The 17228-nt window shown below is 29.4% G+C and overlaps 1 protein-coding gene across 4 annotated transcripts in view; it reads left to right on the top strand.

Annotated features, from left to right (window-relative positions):
- LOC143244137 (dipeptidyl peptidase 4-like) overlaps positions 1 to 17228 on the top strand; it is a 334696-nt gene that overhangs the window by 289478 nt on the left and 27990 nt on the right. For all 4 annotated transcript variants that reach the window (XM_076488283.1, XM_076488272.1, XM_076488297.1 and 1 more), the window contains 2 exons: positions 806 to 904; positions 2011 to 2086. In XM_076488283.1, the coding sequence (XP_076344398.1) occupies positions 806 to 904; positions 2011 to 2086 (175 nt within the window). The remainder of the gene's footprint in view (positions 1 to 805; positions 905 to 2010; positions 2087 to 17228) is intronic.

Below are 17228 nucleotides of genomic sequence, written 5' to 3'. Positions count from 1 at the left end.
CCAATTTAGCAGTGTAAGACTAAAGGGAAGGCAGCTATTCATCGCCACCCACCGCCAACTCTTGGGCTACTCTTTTACCAACGAATAGTGGGATTGACCGTAACTTTATAACGCCCCCACGGCTAAAAGGGCGAGCATGTTTGGCGCGACGGGGATGCGAACCTACGACCCTTCGATTACGAGTCGTACGCTTTAACGCGCTTGGCCATCAATATTAATGTAAAGAAACTCAAAATAGAAATATTATTTATATCCGTTCTCGGATAGTACTAACTACTGGTGGTTTTTTACCTGTTTGTTTGAATTATTTTAGATCTAGAAACACTTTTTTTTCCAGGATAATTATCCACTCCTATTAATTTATAAAAAACGTTTCTTGCGTACATTCTGTGGTTACATAATAAACTCTCTGCTTGATAATTTCACCAGTACAAACGCAGAATACAAAAATTAAAAACTATTTAACAGAAGTCACTTGACCGCACCATGACCTTCTTGTTTTGATATGTGTGTTTCAAATTTGATATTTCTTATTCGTTTTTGTTGTTCTTGTAGCAAGAAGTATATCTCCGCTCTATCCACCGCGGGTATCGAAACCCAGATTTTAGAGTTATAAGTCCATAAATTTACCCTTGGCCCATGTATTTTTACATTTATATATATATAACTTATATTTAAAGAGGCAGATAGTTATTTTGTATTTTTGTAACTTGGAAATTAGGATAAATATATATTTTTACGATTTTTTTAAAATGTTTAGATTATTTGCAATTTCAATAATGTTTTTCTTTTTTATTAATTTCAGTTTATCTCTTGGATAATAACAGCGCCTTCCAAACTTTATACCAGAAGAGGGCGCTTCCACAAGTTCGTACATTCCATGTTCCACTAGAAAGTGGATTTAGTAAGTAGACAGGAAAGTATAAACCTAATATCAGTAGATTTAACAAGGGAGTTTATAGTAAAGTATACATTCAAACTTTTACAAATGTTAGATACAGTAATTAGTCTTAAATATGAATAAATGTAATCTTTAATCAGTTTACACTATGAAACGATGGATTTAATAGGCAGCTCTAATCAACAACAGAAGTTAGGTTTAGTAAATAGGTATAAATACATGTTTAGTTACGTTTCGTAAGCTGATGTAGATTTTGATTAATTTGTGTTTAGTTGAGTTGTATTTACTCCGTTTCGTTTCTTTCGAATATTCGTACAAAACTACATAATGTCTAGCTGCGCTAGCCGTCCCTAATTTTGTATATAGAAACTAAACGGAAAGCAGCTAGTCAACAGCATCCACCGCCAACTTTGAGGCTACTGTAGTCAAGTAGTGTGATTTGACTGTCACTCCAGTAATGCGCCTATCAAAATACAGATTGCAATATTGCAACAACAGAACGCGAAACTCTCAGTGCTATAGTCCTACTATAACTACTAGGTAACTACAGTGACTACTAGGCCACTTTCTGCCCACTTGTGTGTAGAAAGTAGATGTAGTTACCAGTCAAAGTCGTGTTTATAATTTAAAGTATATATACGTACTAATGGAATTCATTTTCATAAAGCCGATATAAATGCCATTGAAATTCATGTCTATAAAGTAGTGAACTTTGTGTTTAAAAAGTAGGTGTACAGGCTATTTGAAGTCGATATTTATGTTAGTGGAAAATATATTTCGTAAGTTGGTTTAAACACCACTTTCTTTGTAAATAGTAAGAAGCTATATGTTAGTGACTAGCTGCCCTTCCCTCTAATCTTACACTGCTAAATTAGGGACGGCTAGCACAGATAGCCCTCTAGTAGCTTTGTGCGAAATTCAAAAACAAACAATTTCTTACGGATGAAAATGAGCAATTTGTGTACATTTCTTTGAGCAGCTAAATGCAAGGGTTTTGATAGTAAAATATTGTTTTAAATTAGGAAATATTTTCAAAAGATTCACTGACTGTCAACTGTCTTATTTTCAATAATAGGTAATCTTATTTGTTTACTAATTTTTTTCCTCAGTTGCAAACGTTAGACTTCTTTTAACCCCTGGTTTACGAGATGATGACGTCACACAGTACCCAATGGTAGTGTACGTGTAAGTTTACGTTTACTTTATTTATTTTCAAAAGAGTGATTTATAATTTTTTCTCAAAACAAAGATTCGCTATTATAAAGATTCGATGTTCGATGCTCTTTTTTTTACCAGCTTCAGCTTAATTCCCTATTTTTATTGGTTGTTTGAAATGTGATGTTCATCAGAACTAGTCGATCTTTCTTCGCTTGTGTGGATAAAGTTAGGGAGGAAGATATTTTTCTTAAATAATCATAAGTTTTAAAACGTTATATAAAAGTGGTTTACTCAGGAAGCAAAAATATTTCTCTTCCGAGTTAAATAAATTTATTTACGATGACTAGAACAGCGAAAGTCAATAAGCACTTACCAACATTATTAAACATCAGAAGTCACGTTTTAAAACAATATTATGCTGAGTATTAATACTTTCCTATAAGATGACCCAGGTCGTGGGGCTGCCTATTGTTTCAGTTTTCATCGTAATAAGAGGAACTGATAGATATATAATTAGTATGGGATTGCTAAAAGTCCAGTTTCATTGGTCATCTTTCTCGCGAAAACAGTCATTAGTTACGTAGTGTTTCTGCGGGCTTCTGAACTTTTGTTAGTTATAAATTTTTATTTATTATCTTTATACCAGGAAACATGCTCAACTTCAACACATTGATTTTGAGTCGGAAGATGCTTTTTCGTATCCGTAGTATTCATTGTGCTGGTGAAGAGGTGCTTCCGAATTTTCGGAGCGCATAGTTTTCAACCTCTTGCTATTCTAAAGGTGTCTATGCTCGAGTTATTATTCTTCCATGGGAAAAGAATGGAGGTTCTTCGAAATCTTGTGTCCTTTGACATCGCTTAACAAACTCGCTGAATGTCACTTCTAGTTGTTCTATTATTGTTTCGACAAACACAAAAAACATTGTTGTGTAGTTCGACATGATGATACTGAAATATTGAACAAAATTCTAAATAAATTATTTAAAATTAAACTTGAATTTGACATTATATTTTCATCAATATTCATTGCACAATAAAAACACTGAAAAGCCTTGACTACACATAATGCCAGATGCATTATACTTTTTCCATCAAATGCAGGCCTTACGTTTAAGCCTAATTTTATTGTAATTATTTTCTAGTTTGTTTTATTTGTAACTTCGTACTAAACAATAAAAACGTACAATGCACAAATACATTTTATAACGAACATAATGATTTATGGTATCAATGTTTTTTGTTGACTGAACATTGAACGCAATTTATAATAAATATTTATCATCAATATTGAAACTGTTTATTTGTTTTGTTCGTTTTCTTATAGCAAAGCCACATTGGGCTATCTGTTGTGTCGATCGCAAGGAATCGAATCCAGAATTTTAGCATTGTAAGTCCATAGACTTACCGTTGTCTCACCGGGGACACTCTTGAATGGATTTTATGTCTTACAACATCTGGGTTTGTCCATAACAATATGAACAGAGGACTTTAGAAATTTTTGTTTCACACATCTAAGTAATCATGTGATGGTTTGCTCAATACTTATAACGCTTTTGTATGACAGTTATTTTTATATATTCTATAATTTTTTTTTTTACAAATACACGTACAAAAAAATTTAACATGGGTGTACCTCATGAATCACAAAGAACTTCCGCTTTCTTATCATTCTGTTTCAGTTCCACGCTGACTCGGTGCAAAAATTGAGATGCATGTTGCTTATATAAATTTAAATATCGTTTCTACATTTTCAGCTAACCTCAAACTTTACCCATCCATTATTTTCACCTGGTGTATTCTTACTATTTTTGCAAAATTAAAAAAAAGATTTAACTTTTCAACAACAACAAAAAACAAACTCGAAGTCTCATAATATTGATATGTTTAAAAGCGAATTTCGATGATAAATGTTGATTTTTTTTTTGCCCTGACATCCTATTCTCAGGTTTATGTGCTTTTGATTTGTCTCTTGAACTCAGTAATTGTTTTTCAGACATATAATATTTTGTTTCTTAGTTTTAAAAGCGAATCTCAAAGTTGAATGTTGAATCTTTTTGCCTTAACATTCCATTCTCAGGTTTATCTGCTTTTGATTTGTTTCTTTAATTCATTGGTTGTTCTTCACATGTATAATATTTTGTTTATTAGTTTTTAAAGTTGTCGTTCACAGCTAGAGAATCCCATTGGTTATTTAATAATGTTTTTGGTCGAATTAATAATATTAGTGTGGGATAAAAGCTTTCGTCTCCGGGAGATAATATATTTTGAACTTATTAAGAAAACAGCTGTATAAAACCTTGCTAGTTTTAAGCGTTATTATCTTAGATGGTTTATTCATAACACCATTTGTTAATCTTTGTTGATTTGAATTAAGCACACAACTACACAATGGGCTATCTGTACTCTACCCACCACGGGTATCAAAACCTGGTTTTTAGTCGAAGAAAAAAAGTTGTAGAACCTTAGAAAAGTTTCAAGACCAAAACTACAAACACGAAACTTACATGAGATGTGGATATAAACCGAAGTTACCTTTTGTTTTTGTAAAATGAGTTTCTGAGTTTCTTATTTCCAGGGATAAATTATCCGTTGTTGTTTACTTTATCCACAAACACGTGGTTGTCTTTGTAATAAAGAATAAAACCTGAGTAATTAAGGTTAGTGACAAATTGATGATGACTTTCTTGTTCCTCGTGAAACTATATTTTAAATACGGTATTTAAAAACGTCAGTGTCCTCACATGTCATTAACTGGATATTAAATTATCGTCTGTTTTACAGCATAATATGAATCCATACTCTACGAAGCCATATCACCTTATCATAACACTTATAATAAATGTCTATAAGATGGCCCATCTTGTTTGTTTTTGTTTTGTTTGTTTGCTTTAGAATTTCGCACAAAGCTACTCGAGGGCTATCTGTGCTAGCCGTCCCTAATTTAGCAGTTTAAGACTAGAGGGAAGGCAGCTAGTCATCACCACTCACCGCCAACTCTTGGGCTACTCTTTTACCAACGAATAGTTGGATTGATCGTAACATTATAACGCCCCCACGGCTGAAAGGACGAGCATGTTTGGCGCGACGGGGATGCGAACCCGCGACCCTCAGATGACGAATCGCACGCCTTAACACGCTTGGCCATGCCGGACCAGGCCCATATTGTCTTTGGAATTATTTTATTCATAGTCAAGGATTCTCAGTCTAACGGCCATGTTCGCCCTTTCAGCCGCACGGCGTTATAATGTCACGGTCAATCTCACTATTCGTTTGTAAAAGAGTAGCCCACGAGTTGGCGGTGGGTGGTGATGACTAGCTGCCTTCCCTCCAGTCTTACACTGCTAAATTAGGGACGGCTAGCGCAGATAGCCCTCGTGCAGCTTTGCGCGAAACGGAAAATTGGACTTAGTGCGGCAAACATTTATTTGTTTAACTCAGAATCCATTTACACGAGCATTTAAATCACACATCGCAAACTATTCATATGGAAATAACAGTACATTTACAGAAGTACAATTGAGCTACTTTTCATTAACTGAGTATTAAAAAAATAGAAACTTCTTTTTCTGAATTATTTATTTACTATCTCATGACCAATATTATATTTTGCTTTTAAATATCATAGCCTACATCGAATATCCTTCACACTCGGAGCTCTTACAGGAGTCGTACACACACAGTGATCATACTTAACTCCAAGTCAGAGATTTATTATGATTTATTTATGCCACAGCAGGATTATAGAATGAAAACTTACAACCTTAATAAACCTAGTAATATTTGAGCTAATGCTGTTCGTAGTTGTTTTCATTCATTTTTTCTTTGCTAACAAATACACTACTATTCATTAACAATGGTATTTCGCTTGGTAATACACCAATATTATCTTTGTTAACATACAGAATATTACTTAATAACAATTGTTGTTATTCTCTAATACACCAACATTATCTCTGTTAACGTATAGAATATTACTTAATAACAGCTGTTGTTATCCTCTAATACACCAACATCATCTCTGTTAACATATAGAGTATTACGTAATTACAATTGTTGTTATCCTCTAATACACCAACATTATCTCTGTTAACATATAGAATATTACTTAAGAACAATTGTTGTTATCCTCTAATACACCAACATTATCTCTGTTAACATATAGAATATTACTTAAGAACAGCTGTTGTTATCCTCTAATACACCAACATTATCTCTGTTAACATATAGAATATTACTTGATAACAATTGTTGTTATCCTCTAATACACCAACATTATCTCTGTTAACATATAGAGTATTACTTAAGAACAGCTGTTGTTATCCTCTAATACACCAACATTATCTCTGTTAACATATAGAATATTACTTAAGAACAATTGTTGTTATCCTCTAATACACCAACATTATCTCTGTTAACATATAGAATATTACTTAAGAACAATTGTTGTTATCCTCTAATACACCAACATTATCTCTGTTAACATATAGAATATTACTTAAGAACAATTGTTGTTATCCTCTAATACACCAACATTATCTCTGTTAACATATAGAGTATTACTTAAGAACAATTGTTGTTATCCTTTAATTCACCAACATTATCTCTGTTAACATATAGAGTATTACTTAAGAACAGCTGTTGTTATCCTCTAATACACCAACATCATCTCTGTTAACATATAGAATATTACTTAATAACAATTGTTGTTATCCTCTAATACACCAACATCATCTCTGTTAACATATAGAGTATTACTTAAGAACAGCTGTTGTTATCCTCTAATACACCAACATCATCTCTGTTAACATATAGAGTATTACTTAAGAACAGCTGTTGTTATCCTCTAATACACCAACATCATCTCTGTTAACATATAGAGTATTACTTAAGAACAGCTGTTGTTATCCTCTAATACACCAACATTATCTCTGTTAACATATAGAATATTACTTGATAACAATTGTTGTTATCCTCTAATACACCAACATTATCTCTGTTAACATATAGAGTATTACTTAAGAACAGCTGTTGTTATCCTCTAATACACCAACATCATCTCTGATAACATATAGAGTATTACTTAAGAACAGCTGTTGTTATCCTCTAATACACCAACATCATCTCTGTTAACATATAGAGTATTACTTAAGAACAGCTGTTGTTATCCTCTAATACACCAACATTATCTCTGTTAACATATAGAATATTACTTAAGAACAGCTGTTGTTATCCTCTAATACACCAACATCATCTCTGTTAACATATAGAATATTACTTGATAACAATTGTTGTTATCCTCTAATACACCAACATCATCTCTGTTAACATATAGAATATTACTTGATAACAATTGTTGTTATCCTCTAATACACCAACATCATCTCTGTTAACATATAGAGTATTACTTAAGAACAATTGTTGTTATCCTCTAATACACCAACATTATCTCTGTTAACATATAGAATATTACTTAAGAACAGCTGTTGTTATCCTCTAATACACCAACATCATCTCTGTTAACATATAGAATATTACTTGATAACAATTGTTGTTATCCTCTAATACACCAACATCATCTCTGTTAACATATAGAATATTACTTGATAACAATTGTTGTTATCCTCTAATACACCAACATCATCTCTGTTAACATATAGAGTATTACTTAAGAACAATTGTTGTTATCCTCTAATACACCAACATTATCTCTGTTAACATATAGAATATTACTTAAGAACAGCTGTTGTTAACCTCTAATACACCAACATTATCTCTGTTAACATATAGAATATTACTTAAGAACAATTGTTGTTATCCTCTAATACACCAACATTATCTCTGTTAACATATAGAATATTACTTAAGAACAACTGTTGTTATCCTCTAATACACCAACATCATCTCTGTTAACATATAGAGTATTACTTGATAACAATTGTTGTTATCCTTTAATTCACCAACATTATATGTTAACATATAGAATATTACTTAATAACAGCTGTTGTTATCCTCTAATACACCAACATTATCTCTGTTAACATATAGAATATTACTTAATAACAATTGTTGTTATCCTCTAATACACCAACATTATCTCTGTTAACATATAGAATATTACTTAAGAACAGCTGTTGTTATCCTCTAATACACCAACATTATCTCTGTTAACATATAGAATATTACTTAATAACAATTGTTGTTATCCTCTAATACACCAACATTATCTCTGTTAACATATAGAATATTACTTAAGAACGCAGCTGTTGTTATCCTCTAATACACCAACATTATCTCTGTTAACATATAGAATATTACTTAATAACAATTGTTGTTATCCTCTAATACACCAACATTATCTCTGTTAACATATAGAATATTACTTAAGAACAATTGTTGTTATCCTCTAATACACCAACATTATCTCTGTTAACATATAGAATATTACTTAAGAACAGCTGTTGTTATCCTCTAATACACCAACATTATCTCTGTTAACATATAGAATATTACTTAAGAACAATTGTTGTTATCCTCTAATACACCAACATTATCTCTGTTAACATATAGAATATTACTTAAGAACAATTGTTGTTATCCTCTAATACACCAACATTATCTCTGTTAACATATAGAATATTACTTAAGAACAGGCTGTTGTTATCCTCTAATACACCAACATTATCTCTGTTAACATATAGAATATTACTTAAGAACAATCTGTTGTTATCCTCTAATACACCAACATTATCTCTGTTAACATATAGAATATTACTTAAGAACAATTGTTGTTATCCTCTAATACACCAACATTATCTCTGTTAACATATAGAATATTACTTAAGAACAGCTGTTGTTATCCTCTAATACACCAACATTATCTCTGTTAACATATATAGAATATTACTTAAGAACAATTGTTGTTATCCTCTAATACACCAACATTATCTCTGTTAACATATAGAATATTACTTAAGAACAATTGTTGTTATCCTCTAATACACCAACATTATCTCTGTTAACATATAGAGTATTACAGAACAATTGTTGTTATCCTCTAATACACCAACATTATCTCTGTTAACATATTGTTGTTGTTATCCTCTAATACACCAACATTATCTCTGTTAACATATAGAATATTACTTAAGAACAGCTGTTGTTATCCTCTAATACACCAACATTATCTCTGTTAACATATAGAATATTACTTAAGAACAATTGTTGTTATCCTCTAATACACCAACATTATCTCTGTTAACATATAGAATATTACTTAATAACAGCTGTTGTTATCCTCTAATACACCAACATTATCTCTGTTAACATATAGAATATTACTTAAGAACAATTGTTGTTATCCTCTAATACACCAACATTATCTCTGTTAACATATAGAATATTACTTAAGAACAATTGTTGTTATCCTCTAATACACCAACATTATCTCTGTTAACATATAGAATATTACTTAAGAACAATTGTTGTTATCCTCTAATACACCAACATTATCTCTGTTAACATATAGAGTATTACTTAAGAACAATTGTTGTTATCCTCTAATACACCAACATTATCTCTGTTAACATATAGAATATTACTTAAGAACAATTGTTGTTATCCTCTAATACACCAACATTATCTCTGTTAACATATAGAATATTACTTAAGAACAATTGTTGTTATCCTCTAATACACCAACATTATCTCTGTTAACATATAGAATATTACTTAAGAACAGCTGTTGTTATCCTCTAATACACCAACATTATCTCTGTTAACATATAGAATATTACTTAAGAACAATTGTTGTTATCCTCTAATACACCAACATTATCTCTGTTAACATATAGAATATTACTTAAGAACAATTGTTGTTATCCTCTAATACACCAACATTATCTCTGTTAACATATAGAGTATTACTTATTATCTCTGAACAATTGTTGTTATCCTCTAATACACCAACATTATCTCTGTTAACATATAGAATATTACTTAAGAACAATTGTTGTTATCCTCTAATACACCAACATTATCTCTGTTAACATATAGAATATTACTTAAGAACAATTGTTGTTATCCTCTAATACACCAACATTATCTCTGTTAACATATAGAATATTACTTAAGAACAGCTGTTGTTATCCTCTAATACACCAACATTATCTCTGTTAACATATAGAATATTACTTAAGAACAATTGTTGTTATCCTCTAATACACCAACATTATCTCTGTTAACATATAGAATATTACTTAAGAACAGCTGTTGTTATCCTCTAATACACCAACATTATCTCTGTTAACATATAGAATATTACTTAAGAACAATTGTTGTTATCCTCTAATACACCAACATTATCTCTGTTAACATATAGAATATTACTTAAGAACAATTGTTGTTATCCTCTAATACACCAACATTATCTCTGTTAACATATAGAATATTACTTAAGAACAATTGTTGTTATCCTCTAATACACCAACATTATCTCTGTTAACATATAGAATATTACTTAAGAACAATTGTTGTTATCCTCTAATACACCAACATTATCTCTGTTAACATATAGAATATTACTTAAGAACAATTGTTGTTATCCTCTAATACACCAACATTATCTCTGTTAACATATAGAATATTACTTAAGAACAATTGTTGTTATCCTCTAATACACCAACATTATCTCTGTTAACATATAGAATATTACTTAAGAACAATTGTTGTTATCCTCTAATACACCAACATTATCTCTGTTAACATATAGAATATTACTTAAGAACAATTGTTGTTATCCTCTAATACACCAACATTATCTCTGTTAACATATAGAATATTACTTAAGAACAATTGTTGTTATCCTCTAATACACCAACATTATCTCTGTTAACATATACAATTGTTGTTATCCTCTAATACACCAACATTATATTACTTAAGAACAATTGTTGTTATCCTCTAATACACCAACATTATCTCTGTTAACATATAGAATATTACTTAAGAACAATTGTTGTTATCCTCTAATACACCAACATTATCTCTGTTAACATATAGAATATTACTTAAGAACAATTGTTGTTATCCTCTAATACACCAACATTATCTCTGTTAACATATAGAATATTACTTAAGAACAGCTGTTGTTATCCTCTAATACACCAACATTATCTCTGTTAACATATAGAATATTACTTAAGAACAATTGTTGTTATCCTCTAATACACCAACATTATCTCTGTTAACATATAGAATATTACTTAAGAACAATTGTTGTTATCCTCTAATACACCAACATTATCTCTGTTAACATATAGAATATTACTTAAGAACAATTGTTGTTATCCTCTAATACACCAACATTATCTCTGTTAACATATAGAATATTACTTAAGAACAATTGTTGTTATCCTCTAATACACCAACATTATCTCTGTTAACATATAGAATATTACTTAAGAACAATTGTTGTTTCCTCTAATACACCAACATTATCTCTAATACACCAACATTATCTCTGTTAACATATAGAATATTACTTAAGAACAATTGTTGTTATCCTCTAATACACCAACATTATCTCTGTTAACATATAGAATATTACTTAAGAACAATTGTTGTTATCCTCTAATACACCAACATTATCTCTGTTAACATATAGAATATTACTTAAGAACAATTGTTGTTATCCTCTAATACACCAACATTATCTCTGTTAACATATAGAATATTACTTAAGAACAATTGTTGTTATCCTCTAATACACCAACATTATCTCTGTTAACATATAGAATATTACTTAAGAACAGCTGTTGTTATCCTCTAATACACCAACATTATCTCTGTTAACATATAGAATATTACTTAAGAACAATTGTTGTTATCCTCTAATACACCAACATTATCTCTGTTAACATATAGAATATTACTTAAGAACAGCTGTTGTTATCCTCTAATACACCAACATTATCTCTGTTAACATATAGAATATTACTTAAGAACAATTGTTGTTATCCTCTAATACACCAACATTATCTCTGTTAACATATAGAATATTACTTAAGAACAATTGTTGTTATCCTCTAATACACCAACATTATCTCTGTTAACATATAGAGTATTACTTAAGAACAATTGTTGTTATCCTCTAATACACCAACATTATCTCTGTTAACATATAGAATATTACTTAAGAACAATTGTTGTTATCCTCTAATACACCAACATTATCTCTGTTAACATATAGAATATTACTTAAGAACAATTGTTGTTATCCTCTAATACACCAACATTATCTCTGTTAACATATAGAATATTACTTAAGAACAATTGTTGTTATCCTCTAATACACCAACATTATCTCTGTTAACATATAGAGTATTACTTAAGAACAATTGTTGTTATCCTCTAATACACCAACATTATCTCTGTTAACATATAGAGTATTACTTAAGAACAATTGTTGTTATCCTCTAATACACCAACATTATCTCTGTTAACATATAGAATATTACTTAAGAACAATTGTTGTTATCCTCTAATACACCAACATTATCTCTGTTAACATATAGAATATTACTTAAGAACAATTGTTGTTATCCTCTAATACACCAACATTATCTCTGTTAACATATAGAGTATTACTTAAGAACAATTGTTGTTATCCTCTAATACACCAACATTATCTCTGTTAACATATAGAATATTACTTAAGAACAATTGTTGTTATCCTCTAATACACCAACATTATCTCTGTTAACATATAGAGTATTACTTAAGAACAATTGTTGTTATCCTCTAATACACCAACATTATCTCTGTTAACATATAGAGTATTACTTAAGAACAATTGTTGTTATCCTCTAATACACCAACATTATCTCTGTTAACATATAGAGTATTACTTAAGAACAATTGTTGTTATCCTCTAATACACCAACATTATCTCTGTTAACATATAGAGTATTACTTAAGAACAATTGTTGTTATCCTCTAATACACCAACATTATCTCTGTTAACATATAGATTACTTATTACTTAAGAACAATTGTTGTTATCCTCTAATACACCAACATTATCTCTGTTAACATATAGAATATTACTTAAGAACAATTGTTGTTATCCTCTAATACACCAACATTATCTCTGTTAACATATAGATATTACTTAAGAACAATTGTTGTTATCCTCTAATACACCAACATTATCTCTGTTAACATATAGAGTATTACTTAAGAACAATTGTTGTTATCCTCTAATACACCAACATTATCTCTGTTAACATATAGAATATTACTTAAGAACAATTGTTGTTATCCTCTAATACACCAACATTATCTCTGTTAACATATAGAGTATTACTTAAGAACAATTGTTGTTATCCTCTAATACACCAACATTATCTCTGTTAACATATAGAATATTACTTAAGAACAATTGTTGTTATCCTCTAATACACCAACATTATCTCTGTTAACATATAGAATATTACTTAAGAACAATTGTTGTTATCCTCTAATACACCAACATTATCTCTGTTAACATATAGAATATTACTTAAGAACAATTGTTGTTATCCTCTAATACACCAACATTATCTCTGTTAACATATAGAATATTACTTAAGAACAGCTGTTGTTATCCTCTAATACACCAACATTATCTCTGTTAACATATAGAATATTACTTAAGAACAATTGTTGTTATCCTCTAATACACCAACATTATCTCTGTTAACTGAATATTACTTAACTAATACACCAACATTATCTCTGTTAACATATATATTACTTAAGAACAATTGTTGTTATCCTCTAATACACCAACATTATCTCTGTTAACATATAGAATATTACTTAAGAACAATTGTTGTTATCCTCTAATACACCAACATTATCTCTGTTAACATATAGAATATTACTTAAGAACAGCTGTTGTTATCCTCTAATACACCAACATTATCTCTGTTAACATATAGAATATTACTTAAGAACAATTGTTGTTATCCTCTAATACACCAACATTATCTCTGTTAACATATAGAATATTACTTAAGAACAATTGTTGTTATCCTCTAATACACCAACATTATCTCTGTTAACATATAGAATATTACTTAAGAACAGCTGTTGTTATCCTCTAATACACCAACATTATCTCTGTTAACATATAGAATAATAAGAATTGCTGTTGTTATCCTCTAATACACAACATTATCTCTGTTAACATATAGAATATTACTTAAGAACAGCTGTTGTTATCCTCTAATACACCAACATTATCTCTGTTAACATATAGAATATTACTTAAGAACAATTGTTGTTATCCTCTAATACACCAACATTATCTCTGTTAACATATAGAATATTACTTAAGAACAATTGTTGTTATCCTCTAATACACCAACATTATCTCTGTTAACATATAGAATATTACTTAAGAACAATTGTTGTTATCCTCTAATACACCAACATTATCTCTGTTAACATATAGAATATTACTTAAGAACAATTGTTGTTATCCTCTAATACACCAACATTATCTCTGTTAACATATAGAATATTACTTAAGAACAATTGTTGTTATCCTCTAATACACCAACATTATCTCTGTTAACATATAGAATATTACTTAAGAACAATTGTTGTTATCCTCTAATACACCAACATTATCTCTGTTAACATATAGAATATTACTTAAGAACAATTGTTGTTATCCTCTAATACACCAACATTATCTCTGTTAACATATAGAATATTACTTAAGAACAATTGTTGTTATCCTCTAATACACCAACATTATCTCTGTTAACATATAGAATATTACTTAAGAACAATTGTTGTTATCCTCTAATACACCAACATTATCTCTGTTAACATATAGAGTATTACTTAAGAACAATTGTTGTTATCCTCTAATACACCAACATTATCTCTGTTAACATATAGAGTATTACTTAAGAACAATTGTTGTTATCCTCTAATACACCAACATTATCTCTGTTAACATATAGAATATTACTTAAGAACAATTGTTGTTATCCTCTAATACACCAACATTATCTCTGTTAACATATAGAATATTACTTAAGAACAATTGTTGTTATCCTCTAATACACCAACATTATCTCTGTTAACATATAGAGTATTACTTAAGAACAATTGTTGTTATCCTCTAATACACCAACATTATCTCTGTTAACATATAGAGTATTACTTAAGAACAATTGTTGTTATCCTCTAATACACCAACATTATCTCTGTTAACATATAGAGTATTACTTAAGAACAATTGTTGTTATCCTCTAATACACCAACATTATCTCTGTTAACATATAGAGTATTACTTAAGAACAATTGTTGTTATCCTCTAATACACCAACATTATCTCTGTTAACATATAGAATATTACTTAAGAACAATTGTTGTTATCCTCTAATACACCAACATTATCTCTGTTAACATATAGAATATTACTTAAGAACAATTGTTGTTATCCTCTAATACACCAACATTATCTCTGTTAACATATAGAATATTACTTAAGAACAATTGTTGTTATCCTCTAATACACCAACATTATCTCTGTTAACATATAGAATATTACTTAAGAACAATTGTTGTTATCCTCTAATACACCAACATTATCTCTGTTAACATATAGAATATTACTTAAGAACAATTGTTGTTATCCTCTAATACACCAACATTATCTCTGTTAACATATAGAATATTACTTAAGAACAATTGTTGTTATCCTCTAATACACCAACATTATCTCTGTTAACATATAGAATATTACTTAAGAACAATTGTTGTTATCCTCTAATACACCAACATTATCTCTGTTAACATATAGAATATTACTTAAGAACAATTGTTGTTATCCTCTAATACACCAACATTATCTCTGTTAACATATAGAATATTACTTAAGAACAATTGTTGTTATCCTCTAATACACCAACATTATCTCTGTTAACATATAGAATATTACTTAAGAACAATTGTTGTTATCCTCTAATACACCAACATTATCTCTGTTAACATATAGAATATTACTTAAGAACAATTGTTGTTATCCTCTAATACACCAACATTATCTCTGTTAACATATAGAATATTACTTAAGAACAATTGTTGTTATCCTCTAATACACCAACATTATCTCTGTTAACATATAGAATATTACTTAAGAACAGCTGTTGTTATCCTCTAATACACCAACATTATCTCTGTTAACATATAGAATATTACTTAAGAACAGCTGTTGTTATCCTCTAATACACCAACATTATCTCTGTTAACATATAGAATATTACTTAAGAACAATTGTTGTTATCCTCTAATACACCAACATTATCTCTGTTAACATATAGAATATTACTTAAGAACAATTGTTGTTATCCTCTAATACACCAACATTATCTCTGTTAACATATAGAATATTACTTAAGAACAATTGTTGTTATCCTCTAATACACCAACATTATCTCTGTTAACATATAGAATATTACTTAAGAACAATTGTTGTTATCCTCTAATACACCAACATTATCTCTGTTAACATATAGAATATTACTTAAGAACAATTGTTGTTATCCTCTAATACACCAACATTATCTCTGTTAACATATAGAATATTACTTAAGAACAATTGTTGTTATCCTCTAATACACCAACATTATCTCTGTTAACATATAGAATATTACTTAAGAACAGCTGTTGTTATCCTCTAATACACCAACATTATCTCTGTTAACATATAGAATATTACTTAAGAACAATTGTTGTTATCCTCTAATACACCAACATTATCTCTGTTAACATATAGAATATTACTTAAGAACAATTGTTGTTATCCTCTAATACACCAACATTATCTCTGTTAACATATAGAATATTACTTAAGAACAGCTGTTGTTATCCTCTAATACACCAACATTATCTCTGTTAACATATAGAATATTACTTAAGAACAATTGTTGTTATCCTCTAATACACCAACATTATCTCTGTTAACATATAGAATATTACTTAAGAACAGCTGTTGTTATCCTCTAATACACCAACATTATCTCTGTTAACATATAGAATATTACTTAAGAACAGCTGTTGTTATCCTCTAATACACCAACATTATCTCTGTTAACATATAGAATATTACTTA

The sequence above is a fragment of the Tachypleus tridentatus genome, chromosome 1 (genome assembly GCF_004210375.1).
Source record: "Tachypleus tridentatus isolate NWPU-2018 chromosome 1, ASM421037v1, whole genome shotgun sequence".
NCBI classification, from domain to species: Eukaryota; Metazoa; Arthropoda; class Merostomata; order Xiphosura; family Limulidae; genus Tachypleus; species Tachypleus tridentatus.
Note: the sequence above shows the minus strand (reverse complement) of the source record. Positions and strands in the feature narration are given on the sequence as shown.